General features: G+C 34.9%; 2 protein-coding genes across 6 annotated transcripts in view; both read right to left on the bottom strand.

Annotated features, from left to right (window-relative positions):
- LOC124367412 (amyloid protein-binding protein 2) overlaps positions 1 to 27,977 on the bottom strand; it is a 257,150-nt gene that overhangs the window by 41,288 nt on the left and 187,885 nt on the right. The gene's annotated exons all lie outside the window — the stretch shown is intronic.
- The window catches only part of LOC124367414, a 36,094-nt gene continuing 15,466 nt past the window's right edge, over positions 7,350 to 27,977 (bottom strand). The window contains exons 2-4 of the mRNA XM_046824214.1: positions 16,358 to 16,569; positions 10,451 to 10,610; positions 7,350 to 8,403 (exon numbers count right to left, since the gene is read on the bottom strand). Of these exons, the coding sequence (XP_046680170.1) occupies positions 8,223 to 8,403; positions 10,451 to 10,610; positions 16,358 to 16,569 (553 nt within the window). The 3' untranslated portion in view covers positions 7,350 to 8,222. The remainder of the gene's footprint in view (positions 8,404 to 10,450; positions 10,611 to 16,357; positions 16,570 to 27,977) is intronic.

Genomic DNA, 27,977 nt, shown 5'->3' with positions numbered 1-27,977 from the left:
TTCCATTTTGACACCATAGAAACTATTGTGGCTGATGACCGATTGCATTCTTACAAGAAGTTCCTCTAATGCTGTTCCATTTTGACACCACAGAAACTATTGTGGCTGATGACTCATTGCATTCTTACAAGAAGTTCCTCTAATGCTGTTCCATTTTGACACCACAGAAACTATTGTGGCTGATGACTGATTGCATTCTTACAAGAAGTTCCTCTAATGCTGTTCCATTTTGACACCATAGAAACTATTGTGGCTGATGACCGATTGCATTCTTACAAGAAGTTCCTCTATCAATTCCACAAAAAACTAGATTATGTGCTTATTATACAATATATGTTGGCTCTCAGCCCATAGATTAAAAAACAAACAAAGTTTAATTTAGGATTTAAATTTTTGATGAGTACATTGTGTAAATTGACAAATTAATCTTCATTTTTTTAATGCTTTATAACGAAATCCATACACTTAATGACCACAGTCAATTTATTATATGAAACACACCATTCAAACCGATTGTTCGATTTCTCGTGATAATATTTTTGTAGAATAACATTTTCAAAAGTACCGTACACTGAACAGGTCATTTAGGCTCATTTGCTATTTATACTCAATTGAAATTTTTTAACCCTTTTAGGACCAACCAAGCGATCTATCACCACTGGACTTTTATCATTTTTCGTATTATATATTCGTGATTTACAAGTTACAACGATATTATTTTTGTATTTTATATGTATCCATATACTTATCTGAAAGATAAGTTTCATATTCATAGGTATGTTTTCAGCTGTGTTTTCTAAGTAGGCTATAAGGTTTTGTCTATAATCATAATAAAAAATTCATCTTCACAAATATACCTAATCGGATTATGTATTCACAAATTATTTATTAGTAATAATAAAGCTTTAAAATTTGGTACATTTATAAAAATTACATGTAAAATCAAAACATAACATTTCTCATGTATAAAGTATTTTTAAATTCAATGGTTTTCATAATCAAACATAAATTTTCTGACATAAAATTGATTTTTTCTACATATAAAAATATATGAATATATATAATTGTTTATAGGGCTAAGAATATATAACACATAAAAACAGAGCTTTTGAATAAATAATTATATAGATATGACTATTTTCCCAAAAGTATACAAAATCATGCATTTTCCATGTAGCAGTTTTTGGAATATGGGTCAAACAATAAATTTCCTACACAACATTTTGGCCTTGTCCTAAAAGGGTTAAATTGTATCTAAAATTGTATGTGGGCATATATTTTCCTTGTTTCATACATCAGGAATTTACACCACGGTCGATATGTGTGATTGAAAGTTTTATTTAGAAAAACAATTTCAACCAATAAACTCAAGGGAGAAAAACATGGAAACCCCGAAAGTAGTGTAATTAAATGCAACCTTATAAGGCAAACAATACCAATCTGGAAGCACATTACAAAATAGAACTTAGTTTTACTTGTAGTGTTTAGACTTACTCTAGGTGACAATATAAAGAGCTGTTCATAACCAAAATATCAATATTTTTACTTCTTGGCTGAGTGATAGCGAAGCCTATAACTCTAGGGGCTGAAAAAATGTTATTTCTCTCCATGGATGATTGTACATGTCACTCCATAAAATTTGGATGAGCATTAGCGAATATTTTCACATTAGTCTCTGGGGTAACCATGATGGAGAAGAGAAAATAGCTGAATAAATTTGTAAACAAACTCAGTATACAATGTTTTTTCCCTATGAATGCTTGTCGTTCTATTCGTCGATAATGACTCAACGGAGCCTGATTACACGACATGTAGTATGGCGTACTTCTATCCTATAAGTATTTAGGAATGTATATAACATTATTTAAATTTTATTACAAGTAGTCATCAACAATTTTTAAAATAAATATAAAAATCAATAAAACAATTGGAATATATTATTAATAAACTAGCTAATAATAATTTTTTACAATGAAGCCAATGAAACATATTACAAACAAACTACAAACAAAAAGTCTTTTACAATACTGATTCCCCAGCACTCAGTGCATGATAATTAAGTACAAAAAACTTATTTTGTGTTACACGGCACTATAATATTATACAATAAAAATATTAGAGTACAAACATATTTTGTTAACTTGCAACATTTTAAAAATGTAAAAATGTAATTTTTAAGGATGTTGGAGGAAATTTAAAATAACTAAAATCAAATTTATTATTTAGTGGTTAGTTATTATTTTTACAGTAATAATTACAACATGTTATTATTTTAATTAATTACAATAGCAGCTGGATTATGAAAACATTTACTTTGTCTATGGAAATGTAATAATAAATCTAATCACTGTATGTGCATTGACAGCAGAGTTGTTTTGTAATTAATTTACCCTACACCAGAAAAATTATTCTTAGTTCTTAGTGAACATAAAAATAGTAGTACAAATTTATATTCACAAACAAAATGCTAGTAAAGCTCTTTGTTGAAACTAAGAACTGGTTATTGGTTCTTGGCTCCGTCAACTGACGAAACATTTCAAAAATTTGAAATATTTTCCCTCGTTTGGCTCCAAGGTGAGGAATGCAATCATGTGTGACAACCCACAGCACCAGTCTTATATACGTACATTCACATACGATTACATAACCTCATTCAACTCAATATGTGCTGTCTGACCTCCGGTTGATAAGAGAAACAATAAAGCGCTTCAACTCGGGAGAAAAACTACGTTATCAGCTTGACCTCTCCCCTACTAACTGGTGGGTCGACCCAACTTCACTAACCTTTCGTGAGATCAGCGCGGCGCGTTATCACTTACTGTTTCGTTATCAAAGCTATCTCACATGCGCGTCAATATTTTTTAATCTACTAAAATTATTTTAGATCTAATCACCTCCTGTCAAAACGTGTCTGTGGCCTCCACAATCGTGACTTGAGCATAGATATCAGAGACGGTTCTTAAATTATTCTGTGACTTTAACACAGATCTTCTTCGTGATACACAAAGAAATACAGGATAATTGCATTCACTTTGAATTAGGTCAACATTTACTTTTAAAAAGAGTTTCAAATCTGCGTACATTTTGGAAATAAATCATTGAAATCGGACTGTGTCATTTCAAAATTCACTGCTTTCAGAAATGACTTGGGGGGGGGGGGGGTGGGGGGGGGGGGGGGTGGGGGGGGGGGGGGGTGGGGGGGGGGGGGGGTGGGGGGGGGGGGGGGTGGGGGGGGGGGGGGGTGGGGACTTCATTTTGATCGTTTGAATAGTCATTTAAACAAGGTGTGCGCAAATTAGAGCAGGGCATGTATTCATGCACAACCAACGTGGCGTATAATGACATAATAAAGAGTGTTATTTGATCAATTCCTTGTAGTAATTTAAATTAAATTGATATTTTACAGCATATTTTCAATTCTTTAAATAGTCCGAGAGTCAAAAGTCAATTTATATTAAAAATACAACCTAATTTTTTGTAAAATCAGTCTAAACAAAAAATCTATCACTAGACACTCTACAGTAGTTCGGTTAGGGGCTAAAACTAGTTCGGTTTTAGAAAAGAAAGAAACTGAAAATTACCGGTTTAATCCAAATAGTCTGTCTTTATCTTATTTTCCAAACCTGATTTATCTTTTATTTTTGTTTTACAGTTGATGTTAAGTGTGTAATTGGGTCTAGGGGATCCGACAATTTGGCTGTTGTTCATCATGCTCAACTACCACTGATGAAGACTCAGCTGTTGGTGGTGTTGATGTAAAGGTTGAGTCCATGGAATCTGAAGCTTGTGAACTGGACTGCAACCTCAAGCTCTCTTTCATGTTGCACAAGCAGTGGTTGAAAGAGCTTAAGATGGGGAACCTGGATTCTGGAGGTAAAAGGGCAAGAAACCAGCCAATGAAAGAAAAAGACTGAGGAAGCAGAAAATTGCAGGAGCTGTTTCTAATCCAAGTGGGAAGAAAGAGCAGGATGTTCGGGTCGTTCAAAAGCAGATAGGTTGCCAAACTGCTTATTAAACAGAGGAGGGAGTGGGGGATATCCTGGGGGCGTCAGTTGGAGGGTATTGGCCATTCTTAATGAGAGGCTCTTCCACTGAGTTAAAAGTCTGTGGTCAAGTATCATCCTTGACAGGATCCTGAACAGGACCCTATCTCTTGAAAATGATGCGATGTAGACTTATGATAGGTGGGTCTTGGAGACGTCGAGGCTTTTGAATTGGCGTTATGTCTCCGGTGCTGTTGTCTGGTGGCCAAAAACGGAGACCAGGATGGCGGTAGTTTAGTCAAAGGATGGCTTGCCTTGCTCTCACTGGAGCCTTTTCCAAGTGTGCCGAGTGCGGCTCTAGACTCCTGTCTCAACCTCACCCCTCTGGACAGTATCATTCGGGTTATGGCCAGGAGAAGTACCCTCTGTCTTCAGGGGGTGGGACTTTGGTCGGCCTCGGACTGCAACAAGGGGCACTGCAAAATTAGCATCCTGATTAAGGGGAATGCTCTGCATATATCTGATCAGACGCCTTAAAGATTTTCCTTTGAAAAATCCTTCAGGACTGTTATACCTTCAAGGAAGGCTTGGGTCTTCCAACAGCGGAGCTTGGGATGGTTAAAAAAATTGTGGGAATAAGACCATGTAGAGAGCTGGTGATCCCAGTCTTTCAGGCAGAAGTCACAATCTTTATGGAATATGCTCGTGAGAATCATCTTCTGCCATGTAGGAGTAAAATTAGCATTTTCACAGATAGCCAGGCAGCATTAAAGGCATTGGACTCTTGTTCAACTCCAAACTTGTCTGGGATTGCTATCAAGTTGTTTCTTTACTTGGCAGAATCAACAATGTGACTGTTTGTTGAGTTCCTGGTCATGATGAGGTGGTCTCTGGGAAAGAAGAGCTGATGCTCTGGCCAACTTGAGCTCAGCGTCCAACATGACGGGCTCCAAAAGTTTTGTGGTATTTCTAGGAGAAAATCGTTTGGGGCTATCTCGAAGTGGGTTCATGCTGAACATGAGAGAAGGAGGCTGCATTCGAGTCTGAGAATGGTCTACAGTCGCCTTCCTGCAGGGTGGTGTCTGATCTTCTCTAAGGAGAGAAGTCTTGTTAAGGAAGTATAACGGTGTCTTCTCGGTTTGTGGGTATAATTATGGGAATGGTCACATGAGGAAGCATCTTCAAAGAGTCAGCATTCTCCGGGACGATCCATTCTACAGAAAGTGTGATGAGCAGGAGGAAACTGCTGAACACCTGCATTTTGACTGTCCTGCTACTCCGTCTGTAGTAGTCTGGGCAAAGGTGGTGAATTTCCCCAGGAGGAACTGATTGTTGTTTTTGACAGTTTGTAGAACTGCTGAAACCCTAAACTAGTTGCCTTATGTTATACCTCCGGGGGTGCGCAAAAGGCTCTTGAGGCTTAAGCAATTGTATTGTTTCCATCTTTGTAATTAGTTTTTGTAATCTAAAAACAAAAACACTTTTAGAATGAATGAAATAAATGTGATGTCTGTGAATTAAATGCATTATATTTTGAGCAGTAGCTTCTATCCCCACAGCTAATCAAACCTGGAAACACTGTACGGCTTGTTGGACGTATGTTTTGGACTTCAATCTGATGTTTAACCCCTTCAAGGATTTTGACGTAATATTACGTTAATAATTGTGTAAATGTGTGTTACTGACGTAATATTTCACATTGTCATCGTTTTGTCTTATTTGACATTGTCAATATTTCTATGACAACTGTGCTACGCACAAGTAGTTCTGACATTTCCTACTAGATGTCAGCACTTCCTTGGTCCTCTGAAATGAGTGTTTGCACCTTGGTGAGTTCGCTGTAGTCGCACAGTGCAGACAGCTACCACGTGTTGTTTAAGATTATCTATTAAGTAGTACCCCAAATTAAAGGTCTTAAAGACAAAATTAGCGATTTAACTAAAGGCTTAATATTCTGCTTCAAATGTTCATGTTGTCCTGATGCAGTTGGTGTTTTCTATAAATTCTTGAAGAGTGTAGACAGGTCTCTCAAGCAGCCACCTCTTAAGTTCCTTCTTCAGCTCCAGTCCTGTCAGGCTTCCCAGGGTTGGCGGGAGCAGGTTTTTTTCAGTCTTCGGCCAGCATATGTTGGTGTTTTCTCCTTAAGGGATGTGCGATGTATTGGCAGGATGCATTGTGACGCATGCCGGGTATCATAGGAGTGGAGGTCTCTTCCTGTAGGGACATTTGTTCTGTCGACGTTTGCATGCAGTATGACTTCCTGTATGTAGAGAGCCACCACAGTCATTATTCCTAGTGTTTCGAATGCTTTTCTCAGGACTCCCGCGGCCCAAGGTCTGCAAGAGCCCTTAGCCCTTAGCCCTTACTAGATGTCATCACTTCCTTGGTCCTCTGTGATGAGTGTTTGCACCTTGGTGATTTTGCTGTAGTCGCACAGTGCAGACAACTACCGCATGTTGTTTAAGATTATCTATTAAGTAGTACCCCAAATTAAAGGTTTGTAAAGACAAAAAAAAATATGACAAGGATGTTTACTGATAAAGGTAGTTCTAACTTATAGTTTGGACACTGATGGTTGGAGTTAACTTAGAGACCCCTAATTTTCACCCTTATTCTTCTTTTATCCAAGACCTTTAAATGATGTGTCACGGCAATGGGGTTCTGTAAACCCTTTTAGATAGATACATACACTGGTTACGTGATGCCAATCCAGTAACAGTTGCTGAAACATGCTAGTAATGTTAATATTGTATTGATCTTGTAATATTTAATTTAGTTTGCCTAATTTCCTTGGACAAATGCCCTTTCCAAGTGCTGTTCAGGGGTTTGATGCAAGAAATTTCATTTTAATAAAGTAAAAATTGTTGGGAAGGTTTGGGAATAATTTCTGATTTAGAGAGGACACTTTGATGGTGTGGGTGAGAAGTACGGCCACCTCTTATGTCTTCACCTTAGAATTATATTCCTTCCCTCTGAAATTAAAAAAAAAATCTGACTTATGCATCCCAAACTTCTGTCAAAATCAGAAAAGCTCTAAAACCCAGCCAAACTTGATTTAATATTCTTTATTTTAATAATAAAAAAAATACCAAATGACAAATTTTATGATAAGAACATTACTTTTGGCATCCTTGGCAAAGATTTACACTTATCAGTGGGGTTATTTCTTTAACTAACTACATTTGTAGTTTGTGAGAGTCTTTTTTGATTGGATTACCCCTTTGTGATAAATATTTATTATACTTAGTTTTAGTTCTACTGGAAAACCGTGTTAAAATAGAGAAATTGTCACTGATTATACGTTTTTAATTTTAGTGGGATTAGGATGAAAAGTAAGAATAGGAAACATGAATAATTCCAAATGTATTCTTTTCAACAACTCAACATTTATGTATATTTTCGTACTGTCTTAAAAAAATTACAATTAATTTAAAAACCTACTCTAAGTGTACTATACAGTAATATGAAAACAATGTTATCAACAAACTTGTCGCCATTACAATAAATATGTTCAAGACTATTATAAACACTTTATTACATTTCACAGAAATACATTAGAAACCAATGAGGAATTACATTCTTCTTTCACTTCTAAGTAAGTAAACAACCTCACAGAAGTTCAGGAAACTGGACAACAACACTGAGATATATATAATTTGCACCATTGGAGTTTGACTTATGTTAAATTATTTAACTCTTCGTCGTGTGCTATTATTAAGTCGAGGATCCCAAAATCATCTAATAGTTAGTATAAAAATTAGCTATAAATTAATGAATTGTATATAAGTAATTAAAATAATCAAGTTTATAAAAAAAGTTATTTTAGACTAGTTTTATGTTGTCAATTCAGGAAAAATTGGTTTCCAAATTCATGCAGAAAGTTTATGCTTAATAAAAAAAACAAACTGAAAATTCATGACTACCGAACATTTTTATCATCAAGACTTATTGATTATGAACATCGTAATTCATTATGTACGGTTTGTTTTTTCAATCTGGTCTGTGGACCCTACAATATAAAACATAAAACCTTCCTGCAGTCAACGATTTTAAAACTAATCTATAGCACCTAATGAAGCTGCTGAAGTTCTATGATCTATTTACGAAATGATGTCTTTACTGAACCGAAATGTTTTAACTTTCAGTGTTCACGCTATACGAAATTTAAAAACGACGAGAAATTCTATAAGTTCGGTTTCCGAAAGTCACAGCCCTTAGCACAACACTGGTCCCTGTTTTCTACCCCCGGATGATGGGGTTGTCGTAACGCTCTGCTGGCTGGAAGGTAGTCCTGTCCTTGCCCTGTCGTACACAAGGCACCTTGAGCAGGTTGAAGTAGATGTTCCCCATGATGTCCGCTGTAGAGTGTTGAGCGTCCTTGAGACACTGCAGGAGAATGGCATCGCAGGTGCAGTGGGACCTGTGACACAGTAGGTTGCTAGGTTAGCGCTAATCCGAAAATAATAATTTTGTTTAATGTTTTGCAAAGTTTTGAAAAAAGGGATTATAATGTTTCTTAATTTTACATAATTTAAAATTATCCAATGAACTTTTCATTACCATAGAGAATAAAATCCAAACTAATATGATTTTTACTTTTTTGCTTTTATAATTGATACAATAGTTCACATTCTTACTGTACAAAACTAAAACTTAAATTCAAACACTAACTGGATTGTAACAAATTCAGAAATAAAGAAATGGTTATTTAAGGAAAAACCATTTTCAAGAGGTGTTAATGAATTATTATACACAATCCAACATTAAATCTTTTTTAGTTATTTAAATCAATATATTTAAGTCAAATATTAAGGGTTTGTTTGAATGTTCTTGATGTTTACTAATATATCTAGAAGTACATCCTATGAACCTTTATCAATGAAGTTTGATTAATAGCGTATCTGAGAACAATAACATGTTCTCTAAGACCAATAATGACAGCTCTAAGATCTTTAACAGTGTTCCCAAGACTATTAACATCATTGCTAAGATTATTAACAGTGTCTGTAAGACTATAAACAGCATCTCTCAGACCAACAATAGTACCCTAAAAACCATTAACAGGATCCATAAAAGTATTAACATCTCTCAGACCAATAACATTAACACTGAAACCATTAAAATCATACCTAAGACCATTGATATTACTTCTAATATTATTAACAGCACCCCTAAGATCATTAATATCATCTCTAAGATAATTTAACAGTGTCTGTAAGACTATTAACAGCATCTCTTAGACCAATAACAGTAACACTAAGATCATTAATATTATGCCCAAGATCATTAACAGCATCCCTAACACTATTAACAGCACCTTTATTAATAGAACCATTAACAGTACCTCTTAAGACTATTTAACAGCATCTCTTCAGGTCAATAAAAGTAACCTTAAGACATAAAACCATTAACAGTGTCCCTATATAAGATCATAAACATCCCGTCGTGTAAATTGATATTGTGGTCTAAAAGAATCATCAGGAAAACTAATCAACATTAGAGAATTATGTTCCAAGCATTTCTGATGCCTTATTCTTATAACCAAAGAAGTAAATTCTCATTATTTCATCATGTGTTACTGCATAATGAATTGAAATTGGAAGGTTTCAGTTGGGGTGTTGTCTTGAAAAATTGCGCTATGGGGTATTTTATGTGGCGTAAATTGGACAGAAAAATGTCTCATAGAACCCACAAGTTTACAGGTTGTATTAGCCTATTCTGATCTATTATGTCTTGATTAATCTGGAAATGAACCTTCCGCTTTCCAACAAGAGTGGGGAAACCTTCAAATACCTAGTCGATGAAGTGACATATGAGGATTTATTTGATATTGGTTCGACTGTATCACATGATCAGTTGTTTGAAATGATAGACACTGCGCGGTTGTAAAGGAAATGACAATCCGAGTCATACAGATGATGAGTGGAATCTCTACGTTGAATTGTAAAACACATCAAGAATGTAATTTCTTCTGTAAGTTCAGCATGTGGCTGCGTTGGCTTTAGCCGCATTGCATCTTTTATTGTGAATCGTACCGAGTGCTCCAATAACAACAAATCAAGTTTGAAATGTATCATAGTAGTTTAAGGCTGAATACCAGCCAGGTCCCTATTTAAAAATATAAAGCTCTGTGATTAAATGGTAACTAAAGCAATGAAGTTGTAAAGAACGCGAATTTCATTCTTGGCTCTTCTCAAGTCTCAGAACTGATTACTTTATTAACGCTCCATGCATCCAGAAGTAATTGCAGACTCTCGTACTGTATGGACTGAAACCAGCTTCATCACTGGGTCCCAGAGGATACTGATATGTTACAGACAACCTACACAATTGTGGGTGCTCTGAACATGATATGCTATAAATCGTAACAGGGCTATACTGAAAATCACTAGATTTAATTATAAATCTTAAACTAACTTTTATACTCTCCATTAAAATAATGAGAACAACAGAAATCTGGTACTTACTTGGTATACAACGAGTTGTTTGTGAGATTGTACCGTGATGTGTAGGCCCGCACCTTTACAGGACAGAGGTCGTGGGTCCTACAGCACTTGTCTAGCATGGCTTCCACTCCCAGGTCGAAGTAGTTGTCGGCTAGATCTCCAGCCCCACACCATTTGGTTCCTGTACATAGACAGGAAGTGAGTGGGTACCATCCCAAGTCATGGCTGTGAAATAGCAGGTTCGTAGTCAGGAAGTGAGTGGGTACCATCCCAAGCCATGGCTGTGAAATAGCAGGTTCGTAGTCAGGAAGTGAGTGGGTACTATCCCAAGCCATGGATGTGAAATAGCAGGTTCGTAGTCAGGAAGTGAGTGGGTACCATCCCAAGCCATGGCTGTGAAATAGCAGGTTCATAGTCAGGAAGTGAGTGGGTACTATCCCAAGCCATGGCTGTGAAATAGCAGGTTCGTAGTCAGGAAGTGAGTGGGTACCATCCCAAGCCATGGCTGTGAAATAGCAGGTTCGTAGTCAGGAAGTGAGTGGGTACTATCCCAAGCCATGGCTGTGAAATAGCAGGTTCGTAGTCAGGAAGTGAGTGGGTACTATCTCAAGCCATGGCTGTGAAATAGCAGGTTCGTAGTCAGGAAGTGAGTGGGTACCATCCCAAGCCATGGCTGTGAAATAGCAGGTTCGTAGTCAGGAAGTGAGTGGGTACTATCTCAAGCCATGGCTGTGAAATAGCAGGTTCGTAGACAGGAAGTGAGTGGGTACCATCTCAAGCCATGGCTGTGAAATAGCAGGTTCGTAGTCAGGAAGATGGAAATGGAGAGGGGGGGGTTGTAAATCGGCCTGGAACTTAACTTTCAAAGACAATCTCTGCCTTGCTTAGAATAATTTGGAACAAAACTATTAGATTTAAAACAAAACTATATAATTGACTTCTATTACCCCTTTTTATAACATTGAAGAATTTTTCAAAATTAAAAATATTACATTTTAAGTACTCTCATTCCTTGCCAGTCCATTTCAGTATGGAATCTCATATTGTTGCATTGACTACTGCAGTGTTTTGTGATATGTTGATATTGTTGCTATTTTAGAATAATATTGTTGTTATTTAGTTTTTAATGCATAGTCTCTTTTATTGCTGTTCTGTTTTATAATTTGTTCAAATTTAATTTATCAGTTGTTTGCTATTATTTATTACTTTATTTATTTGTTATTATGTTAATGAATGTTGTTGAATATTAGTTAAGTAACTAGTTACAATCATCCACCTATTTTTCTTTCATAATGTATAAACTTGTAATTTATTTTTGCGGAACTCTGGATTTGTTTTAACTCCATTTTGTGTTATTTGTTTATGTATAATATTTATTTATCTATTCTTTTAATCTAAATTAGGAATAATTTAACTAATTAGCTATAAGTATTTTGACTTGGCTAATGGGCTGCATTATGACTTTGTCCATGTTTATGTAAATAATACATGAAATATTTGAATTTGAACATTTTGTTTTAGCCTATTCATGTTTAGGTTATGTTACTGAAGTGAAATTAGATTTTAATAACTTTTATGATTACGGCGAGGGCCATTACTAAATTTTATTTAGTTTTAATTGAAAATCTAGTTCAAATTATATAAAATTAAAAAAAAGGTATTTTGTTGACATAAGTACTATAAAACCCACTCTACCTTAATAGAGATAACTATAATGATGACTCTTAACTATATTTTGGGAAATATATAAAATAATGAATTACTGCATATACTTTTGCTAAACAAACTTTAATCAGAAATTTATTGTCACGTAACATTACATTACACTTTAGAAGGAATCAAAATCAAAGAGGAGGACCCCTACAAATTGATGGGCATGTTTTCGAACAAGTGGAGAACTTTAAGTACCTTGGGGTCACAATATCAAATAAAAACACAGATGAACCAGAGATACAAAATAGGATCAACTCAGCAAATAGATGTGTATATGCATGCAATAGGATACTTTCAACCAAATCTCTCTCTCACAAAACTAAAACTAGAATATACAAAACAATTATATGTCCAGTGCTTTTGTACGGATCCAAAACGTGGAGGCTAAATAAGAAGGATGAGAAAAAGCTTCTAGTTTTCGAGAATAGAATTTTACGTAAAATTTATGGGCCATCATATGAACAAGGGGTATGGAGAAGAAAACATAATAGAGAAATCAGGGAGCTCTACAATAGTACGGATGTAATAGGAGAAATAAAGTGCAGAAGACTCCGTTGGGCAGGCCATGTTTTGAGAAGAGGAGTGCAAACTGAGGAGGGTAATGTACGGTAACCCAGAAGGAAGACGGCCCCGTGGGAGACCGAAAGTGAGATGGTGGAACCAGGTGAAGGCTGATATGGAGAAGATGGGCGCTTCAGAGGAAGATGCAGAGGACCGTTCAAGATGGAGGAGCTTTGTTGGTGCGGCTAAATATCACCTCCGATATAAATGGCCCTGGGAGTAAGTAAGAGTAACATTACATAATTGTAAGAGATAATATCTATACCATGAACCGGTGGCTCATCAATATAATTAAAAATATCCTTAACCTACTAAAAAAAATTTAAAACCAATAAATAATTCATCGATAAATAGTCATTATTAATCGCACAAAACAGTGATACAGTATGTATACATTATAAGCACACATGAAACATTAAATTGCAGCTGTACACATACGTAAATATAATTTTATTCATATTAAAATTGAATAAAGCTAAATGTAGCTATTTTAATCCTAAAATAAAAATAATTTGCAAAACAAAAAACACATTTAAAAATAATAAGTGATAAGATAAACACACACACACACACACACACACACACACACACACACACACACACACACACACATATTTGTCTAGCTTTATTCAATTTTAATATGAATATAATTATACATATGTTACATGTGTACCCATTAACATGTAATGTATGTGTATATATACACACACACACACACATTAAAAAGTTTTGAAATGTTTGGAGAGTAATTTATTAATGAAGGTTGCCTCAATTAGAAAAAAATAATATTCTTTCTCTATTAAGACTTTTTTAATTTTATAGACAACTTTACTACAGGCAAAGAGGATAGAGATAATTTGAATCTTAATAAATCTTAATAACATGAAATCACAAATATTTGTAAGAGCTTTATGATTGTGAGGACTTTGTTATAGTGGGTACTGAAGGAGGGTGGCAGACATGGTCTGCCCAGGGACCTGAAAAATCTAGATACAGCCCTGAGGAATACTGATAAGAAGTTATTAGCTGTACACAAATACGATGTTTATAACTGTGAGCACCTGTATGTAAAATAAGTGAACATTCCCACATTTTTTTCTATTGTTTAAAAAAGTGGTGTAAATTCTTTGTATAAGATGATTGTAAAATGTGACTGGATAACCTCAACAGTTTCTATCTAAAGTCAATTGATCTTTTCAAAACGTCTTTATTGGTAATTAATTAATAACCCAATCACAAAATGAAGTAATTAACAGATCTACAGTTAATGTGGGCTGCAAAAACTTACAAATTACTTTGGTATAATTATTTTATCACTCCTGATCTTGATAATACCTGAATAATATCCTAGGCAGTTGAAATGCAACAGGCTTTTCTAGTTAAGTCCAAATTGATTGAGAATTTCAAGTGGACATAACCTCAAAGTTTCCTGTCACCTGGTCTCAGAGTTGAAATTACAGTTCAACACCAAAAGACAGCCATTAATTGCAAGATTACATCTTCATGCTAATGGCCAGGATGATTACTAATGGCCTTGGGAAATGATGCTGAATAATAGGCAAGGACATGAATAATGGAGTGGCTAGTCATGGAGTTTGATGATGATGATGATAAAATTTTTGGTTGATACTGACAAAACACTTAGAAAGAAGAGTTAGGGAGGGAGTGGAAAGCTTAATTTTAAAATATTTTTTAGGACAAATTGAAACCAGGAATGGTTACACAAAGATTAGGGGTTACCTTTAGACAGAAGGGGGAAATACATCTACAAATAATATGGTTGATTTATATTTTTATCAGACTTTTGTACTGGAATCATGTTTAATTATAAGAAGGCCTTAAGAGGCTTTACAGGAAACGACCTTGAGATTTTTCCCCATAACATCAATGTTAAACCTCATGCACTTTTACGTCTTAATTTTTATTGTTATTAATGTCTTAACTTTCAAAAAACTTTTTAGATATGTTGTAAAGTTTATTTAGTATTTAAAAACTTGTACATTAGTTTGAGATGACAAATAGTTTGAAATTTTTTCTGAATAACCAATAAAAATACTAATAAACTACAAAAGTGTTTGGTTTCGTGTTAACAATATCTTTAAAATGAAGCATCTCCAACAATTTTACGACTAGAAATAAGGCTGAAAAAATACAAGGTTTTACATTTTAATAATGGAGCTAAAATCAAGATAGCCACTATTACAGCTGGCTCTTAAAATTGAGCACTCAGAAATTAAATGGGTGAAAAAGCAGGGGAATGGGTTAATCTTGCATGCAATTAAAAGTTCTTATGTATACCGTCTTAACTTGAAGAATAGAGTAAAAATAATTAGATTTTATTGAACAGTATTTTGGAGAGGTTCCATAAAAGCCACAGTTAATTTGAGATTGGTATGCAATTTCAAATATTGAAACTTCTACCAAGAAATATGGGTAATCATTTATCAGTAATCAATTGCATAAAATACTCTATGCAATATTAAAACAGTTTTTACCATAAGCTAAATCTAGATCTACTCTTTACTGAACATCATTACTACCTAATAAATTAATAAGAATTGATTAACACATTATTAATAAGAATGTTGGTGACAATAATATTACAGGTATGTTACGAAAATAAGTTTCAATGATCAAAACAAAATTGAATGCCGGCTATGACTTAAAAGTTTTTCCTTACTAATGTCAATAATGCCTCCGGTCTTAGCTATTTGGTTTTGTCAGGCCATCGTAGGATTTCTTTCGCCTCTTTTCCTTGCCAGAGCAACACAATATTCGGTGGGGTATTTTCTGTCCATCCTGACAAAGTTTCCAGGCACGATCTTCACTCAAACCAAGTTTCCTCAGATGTTCATTGAAGTTGTAATGCCCTGTTGCCCTGTAAGATAGCTAGTCATTACTTTCCTCTTACATGCAGGACCTGAAATCTGATACTGTTGCAGACTTGGCTCCTGAAATCTGGAGTAATGTTCGTCTGAAGGGATCCAAAAATAGTCCAAAACTCAATATTCCCATCGAATCAGCCCTTCCACCATAGCTGCTTTATGTGTAGAAGACTCGGTTGCTCCACCGTGCTTTGGGATCGTGTCAGTCAACATCGTAGTGCGCTCAATTGTGCAACTGATGAGACAATGAGAATATCTCTTCATCTGGATTGCACTATATTTCGTAGTCGGGCCGTCTCTCATGTTAAAACTATGCAGGTAGGGGGAGGGGGTTTGTTTTGAACTTCTTCGTTCTTCATCGCTGACTATCTTTGAATCCCTTCAGACGAACATTAGGCCTACTCCAGATTTCAGGAGTCAAGTCTGCAACAGCATCAGATTTCAGATGCTGCACGTAAGAGGACGGTGAACTGGAGCCAAATTCAACATTTGCATCGAATCAGCCCTTCCCACCATAGTTGCTTTATGTGAAGTCATTACTTTTATCCTTTTTCCATTGACTCAGATAAGCTATTTACTTTGTCTCCGGTCATAGTTCTTTGGCTTTTCCTAACTCTGAATCACCGCCTCAAAGGTTTATCTATTGGTTGTCTCCCACTTTGCAAGTTAAGGGTGACTAAAGTAGTCACTAAATCATGAAATGCCATTTAATGATCTAACAAAATCTTTTGAACCTGTGAAAACAAATGAATGAGGGTTGACGACATACCTGGGAGGATGCCGCTGAGTAAGGTGACGGGGTTCACTGTGGCCAGTGCCCTGCTCCCCGGACTGTGGTTGGTGGGCAACTCATTGTCGAGGAGCGGTGGCGACAGTTTGCCACAGAGAGACATCAGGTTGATCATCTCGTCGAATCCCAGACGGTACGGCTTGGCGAACTCTGACATGTTGCGAAGAGCCGTCTTCAGCTCACCCGGTTTGCTGCAACAGTGAAAGATGATGCTGAGGCCATTCTTGTTCTAGATTCTCATTGCTGCGGTCTTTTGAAGGGAGGATTTAAATGTGCATGATTTAGAGTAGATGAAAAATTCCAAATCCCCATCAAAAACGTAGGTAGGGAAAAAATTTGGGGGGAAGGGTCCAGACAACTGATATTTTCCTTAAGTGGACAAATAGTAAGACCCCATTTTGTGAAGTTCTTGACCCGTTTCTTTGTTGATAACGATCTTTCAGCACTACATGTCAGTAATAATGAATTATTTAAATATTAATAATTTAAAAATTTTCGTGGGGGGGGACCGGACCCCTTGCATCCCCTCACAGGTTACGTCCCTGATCCCCATCAGCAAACCTATTAATTGGCAACGGAACGGAGTTAAACCCCTCCTTGCTATTTTGCTATGGCTTTCTCATAGGACGCTCCAAATTATACTTCTTTGTCAAAGAGAACAAAGTACTACTAGGAAAAATTAATTAAAATTTTAGCTGACTAACAGCTAATTTATGCTTGATATGATTCACGATCATTAGTTCTTGTTTTTTTTTTTTTTTTGTCTGTTTACTATAGTAGGTATTCATTCCCGGTAACCAGTAACCTTGTTGGAAATCATGCTACATCACTGCCCTGAGGGATTTGTAATGATGTAGTACTATAATGACTTTTTTGCACTCAAGCTAGGCTTATGTGGGAAGTACATATGTTACATTTTTAATAGCCGAAGCTAATGTACTAGAAATATATGTAAAATCAATGTTACACGTGTTGTATTGGTAAATTCTTTGAAATAAACGATTTTTTATTTAATTAATTACAAACCCATATACAAAATAGGTTAGTGTTGGAAAGCGCATGGATTTCAAATAAAACCATCAAAAGATGCCTCAAATTAAAAGTTAGTCTATGTGCAGGACATACCCTGATAAGAAACGTTCATTTCTACCTTTTTTATGAAAAAAGCTATAGAGGGAACGAAATAAATTAAAACTTTTTAATGTAAGTTATGATTCAACACCTGAAATAAAAAGCATGCATGAGACAAAGCTAAAAATCCCAGAAACCATATCCTTACTCTCTATTGAATAATCCTGTAAATAACTATCCTGAGCTCCAAATTAAAGTAACGAAAAGTATGCTATTTTAGTTTGAGACGTCCGAATTTAATTGTCTATGTCAACTTTATTGTTTCTTGAAGACCTTTAATTAACACTATCAACTAGGCCTCTATTTAGAGTTACGTTTTTTCCCTCATATCATTTGCGTAGATCGTCTTCTATGATTATGAGGTGCTAGAATGTTGCATATCATTGTCGGGCCTTTTATGGTACATACAACAAGAAGCAAGTCACATTTAATTACTCTGGTTCGAACATTTTAAAAATATTTGTAAACACAAATACAGATACGATTTTTATACTGCCTGAATTTGTTTTTTCACTGACATTAACATGACACAATCAGTTTTTAGGGCTTTAAGATCTTTAAGATAATTTCCCTCAATACAGGAAAAATGGAAAAGTATATTTTGATCTCTACTTATGACATTATAGGTAGGCATTTATTTAAAGAAGGAATTTCAGATCACATTAAAATAGCTGAATTTAAAAATGTGAAAGTTTGTGCAGTATATAAGTAATAAATAAGTAGCTTATAAAAATTCAATTTCGTTAAGAAAATATATTAAAAAACATGTTATACTCTTAAAATATATTTAAATAAAAAATAATTTCCTTACGTCATACAGGAATAAATCAACATGCCACTCCATGAAGCTACAACTTAATGTACATAAAGTAAAAATTTATATTAGAAACGTAGCCTCGAAAAGTGTTTGATATAAATATACAATAATAAACCTTTTATTATTGTACCTTGTACAAATAAAATATATAAAAAGTGTTGTATTATTGTATATTTATAAAAATTTAATATAACATTTGTTATATTTATCATTTATTTAATATAGTAATATAATTTATAATTTTCAGCCACCACCTAAAATTTTTTATATTTCCATCTCGATAGAAAATTTCCTAAATATCCTACATTAAATGCTTACAATTTCACATGCAGCAATAAAAAAAAAACTCTACATTTTCTGTATTCAGGTTATTTTTAACACAACTAAACATTTTCTAAACCCAAAGCGGTTGCACCAGCTCGCTAATACAGGTGTGATAATACAGGCGCCACTCTTTCACAATTCCAGTGGCACTGATGGCGATAGGCTATTGTTTACCGCTTGGAAGCCGTCTGCAGACACAGACGCATTGTTGTGTCATCAGCAGTCCAGTGTTGACACAGTGTCATCAGCAAGGTATTACAGCGTGTCACGTTTGACACCGTAACCAATTCTCACCTCGAACCAACGGCCGTTACACGAATAATAGTCTGTAAGTAGGTCTTCCCTCTCCTTACCTTTCTCGAAAACTAAATTATTACCGTTTTACTGTTGAGAATAAATAAATAAACATTATTAAATATGCCTACTGATGAATATTTTTATTTTTTACACTTTTCACTCGAACATGCGGTGGTTGCGATCACACCAACTTTTAAGGAAAGAAGGGAGAGAAGTCTTTAATTGTGTTTTTCATGCGCCATGTTGAACATGTATGACATGACCAATATTTTGCATCTTACAATTGCAAGCTCGAATCTTCGTTTTGAACAAGGATCCAAACCTGTCGAGAATTTTTCTGTTCTTCTCGTGTGTCATCAGAGTTTGCCTTCCACAACAGTTTATTTTTATCAAATAGCATACCTATTGACTGCTTTGAAACGCGAAATAAATACATGAGGGACATGAATGAATCTCCTGTAGCAAAGAATCCAAGCGTGATAGGTAATTTAATTTCCGGAGGAATCCCACCACGGAAACTTGTGTCTGATTTTGTGATTTTTGTAGGCCCAGGATTGTCCAGGATGAAAAAGACCTTTACCTAAACGCATTTAACCCACAATTTGATAGTTTCTTCTCTTCAAATAGTCCTTCGTCCTCTTTTTCTTTCCCCCATGTCTATCACTAAATAAGCTGCACTTATACAAGAAATCCTCTCAAGTTAGTCGAATCCATTTGTGTTCCACAAAACTGACGGAATAAATGCAGACAGAAAGCTCTGTCAATAAGGAAATCCGTGGATGCGCCCAATTAAAGGTAAGTTGAAAGGCAAGATGAATTAAGGACTGTTGTTGTTGGAAGTTGAATTGAAAAAAAAACGCACAAGTTTAGACATAGAGAGCGAGCATCGTATACAATAGCTGTTTTTAAGGACACAACAGGGCCTTCTTGAGATCGTCTTATTGTCAGTGTGTCCGTCCATCCGTATTGTGATGACTCTTGATAGAAAGATAGTAAAGACTTGAAATTTGTGAATTTCTTGTCCAAGGGTCTAAGTTGGTTTCTAGGTTATTCTCTGGTCTATGCAAGAACTCTATTGATGTTAGGGTCAAAACAGGAAATCCGTCCATCTGTTTACTACTCTTTCATTACGTTCTGACGGGTCCTTCAATATTCTGTTTCCTCATTTTATTCAATTAGGAAAAATGAAATAAAATTAGGCTTAATCTTATACATAATATATTAATACTCGTTTTAGATAAAGTACAAGTCCAATTTGTCCGCAGGGCACTACGAAAAAGTTGATTATATATTTATGTATTTCCCGCAATATACATACATACCTTCAAAACAACAGAATCAACTGGACATTTGTCATCCAAATATACAATAACTTGATACATCATTATTAGAACAAACATTGTTTGACATCGGTATTATAACTAGTTTTAACATCTAGTACACGTAATTTACAATACAATATTAGTAACTGACTGAATTTTCGTAATAGCTACCTAAATATCAATACAGTTGTGACTGTAATATGATGCTCTAGTACAGTTACAGTTTTAAACTCCTTTGAGATTTCCTTTCCTGTTGAGTTCGTTTTTATTTTGTTGTCAAGAAGTAGCGCTATAACTACAAATCAGAGCGCTCGCTGAAGGACAGACGTGCAAGATAACAGCAGATAAATGAGATAAAAGCGATAAGAGAGAACTGATAATATTACTTCTTCCTCAAACTGCGGCGTAACAAAATCTCTGTTATTCGAAGTGAGGTTAGTCTCGTCAATTTGGATAATTTCCTCAGGATTAATAACGTCTGGATATTGACTAAATGTTAACACTAATATATACAGCAAACTAGAACCATTAGGTAAGAGATAGCAGTTTTATACAGAAATATTGTTTTCTTTTTATCCAGAATTTAAGAAATATTCGTAAATCTAAGGAGCTATTTAACTTTGTATGATCGAGAACAACGTACATTCTTTAATGTATGTTTCTTACCTTTATTTATGTCTACGAAATATAGGCTATTATAAATTGAATTTCAAATGTATTTCATTAATACGCAAATTGTAAGTGAAGTAATTATTGCAAGGTCAGATCGAATAGCTCCTGTCCTGTTTGAAAGAGGTTATGTAATGAAGTTATGACGGCTGGAACAGCTGATTTGCAAGTGTAATGGAAGACTCGGTAGAGTCTCTTTGTCTTTGCACAAATACCCTTCTGTTGAAACTTGCACACAGAAGCACATGCAAGTCTTTGTTTATAATGTTAGACTTTGACCTATTGGAACAACATTACAAACAATTTAATTAAGATAAATTAGCAATCGTCCGTTATAATAACTTTTGCTTCAGTTTACTAAATATCATATTCTGTTTAGTTATGTTATTGATAAATTGAAATCCGTATGATAAAACGTTGTGTTGTTTTTATATTTATAAACTAAATAAATAGGACTGTTAATAAGTACCTCCCACACATAATAGGTATGTAGGTTATTTATAAATAAATAGGTCTGTAAAAGCTCAATCAGTAATTTGTTCATGAGCAATTAGCAACGTTGGGTGTTTGCTGAAAATAACAAATGCATCTGTGGTCGTTACGATTATATATGTGGTAAACATGTTTGGACATGTTTGGAGCCAAACTGTTCCCTGACATGTGACCTTCACCACCTCCTCAAATCCCCACCCCTTTGAATTCTCACTAATTATCTAACTGACTTTCTCGAGGATCGGGTTAACCATAAAACTTCTAGAACAAATCTAGAATATTCTGAACTTTACTCTTACGAAGGAAACAGGATTTTTCCAGACATTTACCATCGTTCAGTGAAACAAAAAATCAGTAACACTACGTTTCGAGATCTGCAATCTGATCTCTTCTTCAGGTAAATAACCTAACAAACCTAACACAGAATTACAAACTAGGTTAAAATAAACAAATCATACCAGAGCGTTGTGACACGCGTAAGTCAGGAATCACAACCACCATGTCGTGTGTCAACTTCACTAACTCTAAAACATGCACTTAATAAAAAAACTAAACACAGCACATATTATTAAAACTGAACTACAGAATACAGGTCACAATACGTCTGCATTCGTCGATCAACCACCTACGAGGCCAAAAGCAAATGGCGATCGTCACGGCAGCCTCTTATCGTCTCAAGAGAAAAGTTATACTATTTATTATACTTCAAGATAAAGTGGCATTTTAAAATAGATATACTCATAGTACAGTAAGTTAAGACATTGTTTTGGGAAACTCTCAGAGAACTACAAAGACTATTCAACCTAAAAAAGTGATGACAGTACTGGGAAAGTGAAATGGCATGATTGTGAGTCCTCGAAGCGGATGTAAACTCCAGTTTTAGTATCACTTTCTCCAGTGGCATTGAACCTTTGTTCTGTCATTGGTATTTGTGTCCATGTCCAGCAGGTAGTTTAGTGAGCAAGCTCAATGTATACTAGTAAATGTGCGTTCATTCATGAATTTACTATGGATTTTCATACCACTGGTTTCCATTGTCGAGGCATGTTAGTGTCAATCCCCCGTTTTTCTTTAAACCACAGTAAAAACGCCTTACAATGTCAAGGAAACCGACCAGTTTCGAGAACCGTACATGTAAACATTCATAGCTTTGTTTTTAAGGTGGGTTATACATGTAGTAATATGTAAATAGTAACTTTGTTTTTGAATTTGCATTAAACTACTGATCAAGCACTCGTATAACTTTGTAAACTTTAAATCTTAACAAAATGTTTTAGCTTTTATGGTGAACTTCTGGTGAGATAGTAAACAGTTGTTTAGTGTCAGCCGAATTTTGATTACGTTACGTAAATATGATTATATATGATGTATAATTTCCCAATCATAAAATATATCGGGAAACTTTTCTAATTTTTTTCATCTAAACCTGCAACGAATATTTTATAAAAAAAATGCCGAATTGGTCCAGCCGTTCCCGAGATTTCGGCTTACCACCAGATTTCGCGATTCATAAGACTAGCAGTTACCCGCGGCTGCGCACGCAATTTCGTAGGTTTTGCACCTGTATGAGCACTTCTGGTTTAAGTAAATTATATTTCCGAAGTCAGTGTTGAATTTGCCTTGTTGCTACGATTAAGAAAATACGCCAATAATTGTAGATCTGTGGCCATTGTAATTTATTTCGTTCTTAGTATTTCTTGTTTCATAGTTGATTTTGCATTGTTTCCCTATCAAGAAAATATATATGACAGATCAGAGAAATGTACTTCTGTTAAAAACAACGAAACAGTCTTTAAAATTATAGTAAATGTTATATAGTTTGTATTTTATATCTAACACTTAAATTATTAAAGGTATACAGTTTAAAGTACATTAACAATGACACTATTTACGCGTTTAATTCTGCATAAATTGAAAAATATTTTAAACATTTTAGAATATTTCGAACTGGAAGGTACATTATTTCAAAATCACAGTCCGGCGAACTTTCATTTAGCATAGTTTTTGCCGACTGCTTCTAGCGAAGTCTTCGGAGTCAAATTCTAACCACCTTTTTATGTTTTAGGACATTTTCTAAGATAGATGACTCTTACCTTATAGCTGAAATCTTAAAATGACATGAGAATTAATGATCACTCCTTAGAGAATTTACGCACAATAAATTATACTTGAAAATAGTAGTTAAATTATTAAAACATAGCCTATAGTTGTGCTAACAATCATAAACTATTTTTACACAGAACAGTTGATTACATTTGACAGGCTCTTTAAAGTACCAATAAAATTCACACCTTTAAAAACTAAGACAGGATTTTTCGCTACTTTAAAGACCAGTGGGGCGTAGTCCAGAGAGATTTTCAAAATAAGAATCGCTTATATTCATCCCAGAGACCGTAAGAATGTCCATGTAAAATTTTCAGTACAATCGTTTGAATATTTTACGCGTGAAAGCAAAACAGAAAAGCAAAGGCACTTTCGCATTTATAATATTATTAGGACAATCTCAGTTCAAAATTACATTAAGTTTATAAATACTTCAAAGGACCAACTGAAGTATGACGTTTAAAAATGTCGTAGCTGTCGAACATGAGCCTTGATACCATATATAAATGAAACAGAAACCAAACACAAGTATTCAATCGATTGTCCAGTTGCAGCAGGACTTGTTGTAGTTTAGTGGTCCAGTGGTCCGTGACGTCCAAGGGCGTGTAAGTTGAGACGGAAGTGACGTAATAGTGGATGGCGGTTGTAGTAAACAATTTGATTGTCATTGCCACATGTGCCATGTAACTTTCACCCCGCCCATGTCCTATGTCACTTTTACTCATTCAAACCCTTTAGCTTTGCCATTCCATAGAATAGACCTTGCATTCATATCGGGATTGTGTGACAAAAATAATTTAGTTTTGCATACATAGATGTGACTACTATACTAAATATTTTATTCATGGTTAAAGTCTATTTTAAACGTATGGTATCTACTTCATTTTTATAAATTAATGATTTTGATAAATGAATTACGCAGAGTATTCTTTTATTATTGGTAGTTTACTCTTTATAACATTTGTTTAATATTATTTTATCTGTAATATATTTATAACCGTTGGTTCCTGCGTTTGCCGCTAGATATCGCACAACCACAACATTCAAGTGGCAACAGATTTTAGCATTGTATGCAGTGTCTACTCATAGACTAATACATAATCAACGCTTCCGTAAGAACGTAGCCAGGAAAAAATTGGGGGGGGGGGGAGTCCAGGCAACTGATATTTACCCGTAGTGTACAGAGAGTAAGGCCCCATTTTGTTCCTTAAAAAGTTCTTGTTTCTTTGTTGAAAACGATTTTTCAGCAGTACATGTCAGTAATACTGAATTGTTTAAATAGTAATAATCGTTTAATAAAAAAGTTATTGAAAAAAATTGAAAATTTGGGGGAGTCCGGACCCCTTGGACTCCATCGCTGGCTACGTCCTTGGGCTTCCGCTTAGGAAATTCTGAAGAGTACTACAAGATTTTAGTCTAATTCAGCCCATTAATAAACACAGACTACAGGTTTATCTTTATCAGATCTTTATGAATAGGTAGCTAAAACGGAATATGAAAAAACATTTGGAATACGATGTAAATGTACCGGTAGAATGAAACAATGTATTTACTGTACATTTTTACGTACTTTGGGTCAGAAAGTCTATCTTTCCTATAACGCTACTCTACCCATTCAGTGCATATCAACTTTTAGTTGAGTTACAATTTGCGGTACAAATATTTGGGTTAGTAAAAGTTATGTCTGATTTAAAGCATACAAATGATATAAGATTTCAGAAAATTGACCTAAAACATACCATAGAACACGCATTATTGATAAACATATAATAATTGCAAAATCTTATTTGTCAGAATTCGACGAGAATGTGTAATTTGCTTCCACCGGCAACGCAAAGCAGCGATTTACTCTCTAAACGAAGAGTAAAAGTTTACTTTACTCCCAAGGAAGTAACTTAGTAATTTTCTTCCCTCGGGAGTGGAAAAAAACATGTTTTACTGTTTTAATATTGGAATATTGTCAACAATAGGGTAGTCACTAGAGAGCATAGCGGTTATCGCAAGCCGATCTAGTCAAGCAACGTCGAGCGTGTCTGCTTCTTGGATGGGTGACCGCTAAGTGATCCTGTCCTTGCAAGGAGCCTGCCTTTGCCCAGCAGGTTGTTAGTATATTACCCAAAGCCTTTGGTCTCCTAATCAAATGTAGAAGAGGGTTTCTTAGCCCTAAATAAGATTGATAAAAATGCCTCTTTTATAATTAAAAACATATTATTTTACAATAACTAACATTCTGGATTCTAGACGTTGGTAGAAATCAGGATTATTTACAATAGACTTTGGAATCAGAATATTGGCCTAAAGGTTCCGATTATTTATTTTACCTCAGGTGAGAAATATTGATTATGTTTCATGACAGGAAAATTCCTTATCATCATTTAGAGTCCTGTTGCGTTTGGTACAGTCATGTACTGTCAAACTTCTCTCTCAGGGATACAAAGTGGCTGTCATTGATATATAATTTACTATTTACAATTTGTGAACATCATTTTTCACTAGTGGGCAGTGTTTTTTTATATATAAACCAGTAAAAGTGATTTATGGTTGACTTTTTAAATTTCATTAATAATGTATGTCATGTATTTAAGTATACAATTAAAACAGTAAATTGTTAAACTCAAATTCCATCCCATACTGACAATCAAGATACTAAAGGTTTATTATTTTAAATATTTTTGAGTTTATACCGGTTTTGTGAAATTTAACATGGAAATGTTCAAATAATTAATATTTTTAAACCAGAGAAAATACTTTATTTAATCTTAAAGCTAAGTCAAGTTCTCATGTAAAATTCTATGACTGAACTAAAATGGTTTAGTATTTATTAATATTTAACTAAACTAATAGGCTGCAGCCATACTCTAAGCCTAAAAAAACCAAAATCTAAATTTCTTTAGAATGTTTTGTTGCTTCAGGTTTGGAGTAGAAAGAATCGCAAGCAAATAATAGTCTGATCACTTTTGTAATAACCTTGTGAATCATAAAAAGTTTAATTTATTTCCAAATGACATACTGCGACCAACAAAACGCTATTGAAAACAAATGAATCAGTCTAAAATTATATTCCGTTGCTTTGTTCATACAAGTAAGAGTCAGTAAGATTCTGTTAGAAGACATAATAATAATAGTAGTAGTAAAAAAACGGTAGTGGTAGTAGTAGTAGTGGTAGTGGTAGTGGTAGTAGTGGTAGTGGTAGTAGTAGTAGTAGTAGTAGTAGTAGTAGTAGTAGTAGTAGTAATAAACATAAATCATTTATTTCCCCTAAATACAAACTGAAATACACATCGCTGGGTTTTTGGTATCCATTGTGTTAGTAACATCCATGACTTGCGTAGTTTTTATTCCTTGCTCCTCTTCTTTTTTAAGCTTAAATTTTACAGTCGAATTTTGTGATGCGCATGGATGGTGATTATTCATGCATGAATTGTCCATTTATTGCTCTCCATGTTTTGTAGAGAGTTCAATGGATGTCCGTCGAAAAATATTTAATGTGTAAGCAATGTAAACCTTTGTTGTCAACTTACTATGCAAAGTCATTTTATTTAAGTGAGTAACTGACCTTTTAAATATTCATTTAAATATTCAGAAACTGTTATGTTGTTTTACCAAGCAGTTGACAGTTGAATAGTTTACCAACTGTTCTTGATGATTTCGAAATACGGCAAAATCATCGGCGTCATTGGGGAAACGATTACAACAAAGTTTCTGTGATGTGGGTCAGTTTTCAGTGACGGACGTAAACAGATGATAGTGGCATGGTGGTACCCACACCGACAACCCGGTGTTCACATACTCATCAACGCGGTCACAGCTGCAATTATGTTTTTTCTGCAGATAATCACGTGATACCCTATCGTTAGCGTCATTGGGTCACTTAGGCGTGAAGCTGAGGAAATCCCATATTGCAATTAGTCCTACAAGGACATATCCGCTTGCGTCTGGAGAGACAGGATTTTCAGTGGGTGAGGTTGGTGGAAGAATCCACTTCTTGTTGAGATACCATAAGGAATAGCTAGCTATACATCTCAGCCATGTCACTTTGGAAGAAGAGCAGGTTAGTTCTGTTGCAGCCTTTTCCTGTCAAAACCGGCAGGGAAACTTACTAATAATGAGGCCTTTAAGAATAACACCAGTTCCAACGGCCATCTTCTGCGGTAAATTAAACCTATCGATCCAACTTTGCACCCCAACATCTCGATATTTGCGGTTAGTGATGTGGCTCCTGGATATCCATGAGGTTGCCTCGGATATCCAAGTGATGCATCTGGCTTTGCTATACCCAGTGTAAGTTCAACTGTAAAGTATAACCCAGCCAGAGATGATCTCTAATGGGAGAAATAGAGATTGAACAATGTCTTAAAATTCTTCAGTCCTCAGAGAAGTGATCTTAAAAAACGCTGAATTAAAAATTTAAAAAATCCCTACAAAAAAATAATTGCACTAATTA

The sequence above is a fragment of the Homalodisca vitripennis genome, chromosome 8 (assembly GCF_021130785.1).
Source record: "Homalodisca vitripennis isolate AUS2020 chromosome 8, UT_GWSS_2.1, whole genome shotgun sequence".
Taxonomy (NCBI): Eukaryota; Metazoa; Arthropoda; class Insecta; order Hemiptera; family Cicadellidae; genus Homalodisca; species Homalodisca vitripennis.
Note: the sequence above shows the minus strand (reverse complement) of the source record. Positions and strands in the feature narration are given on the sequence as shown.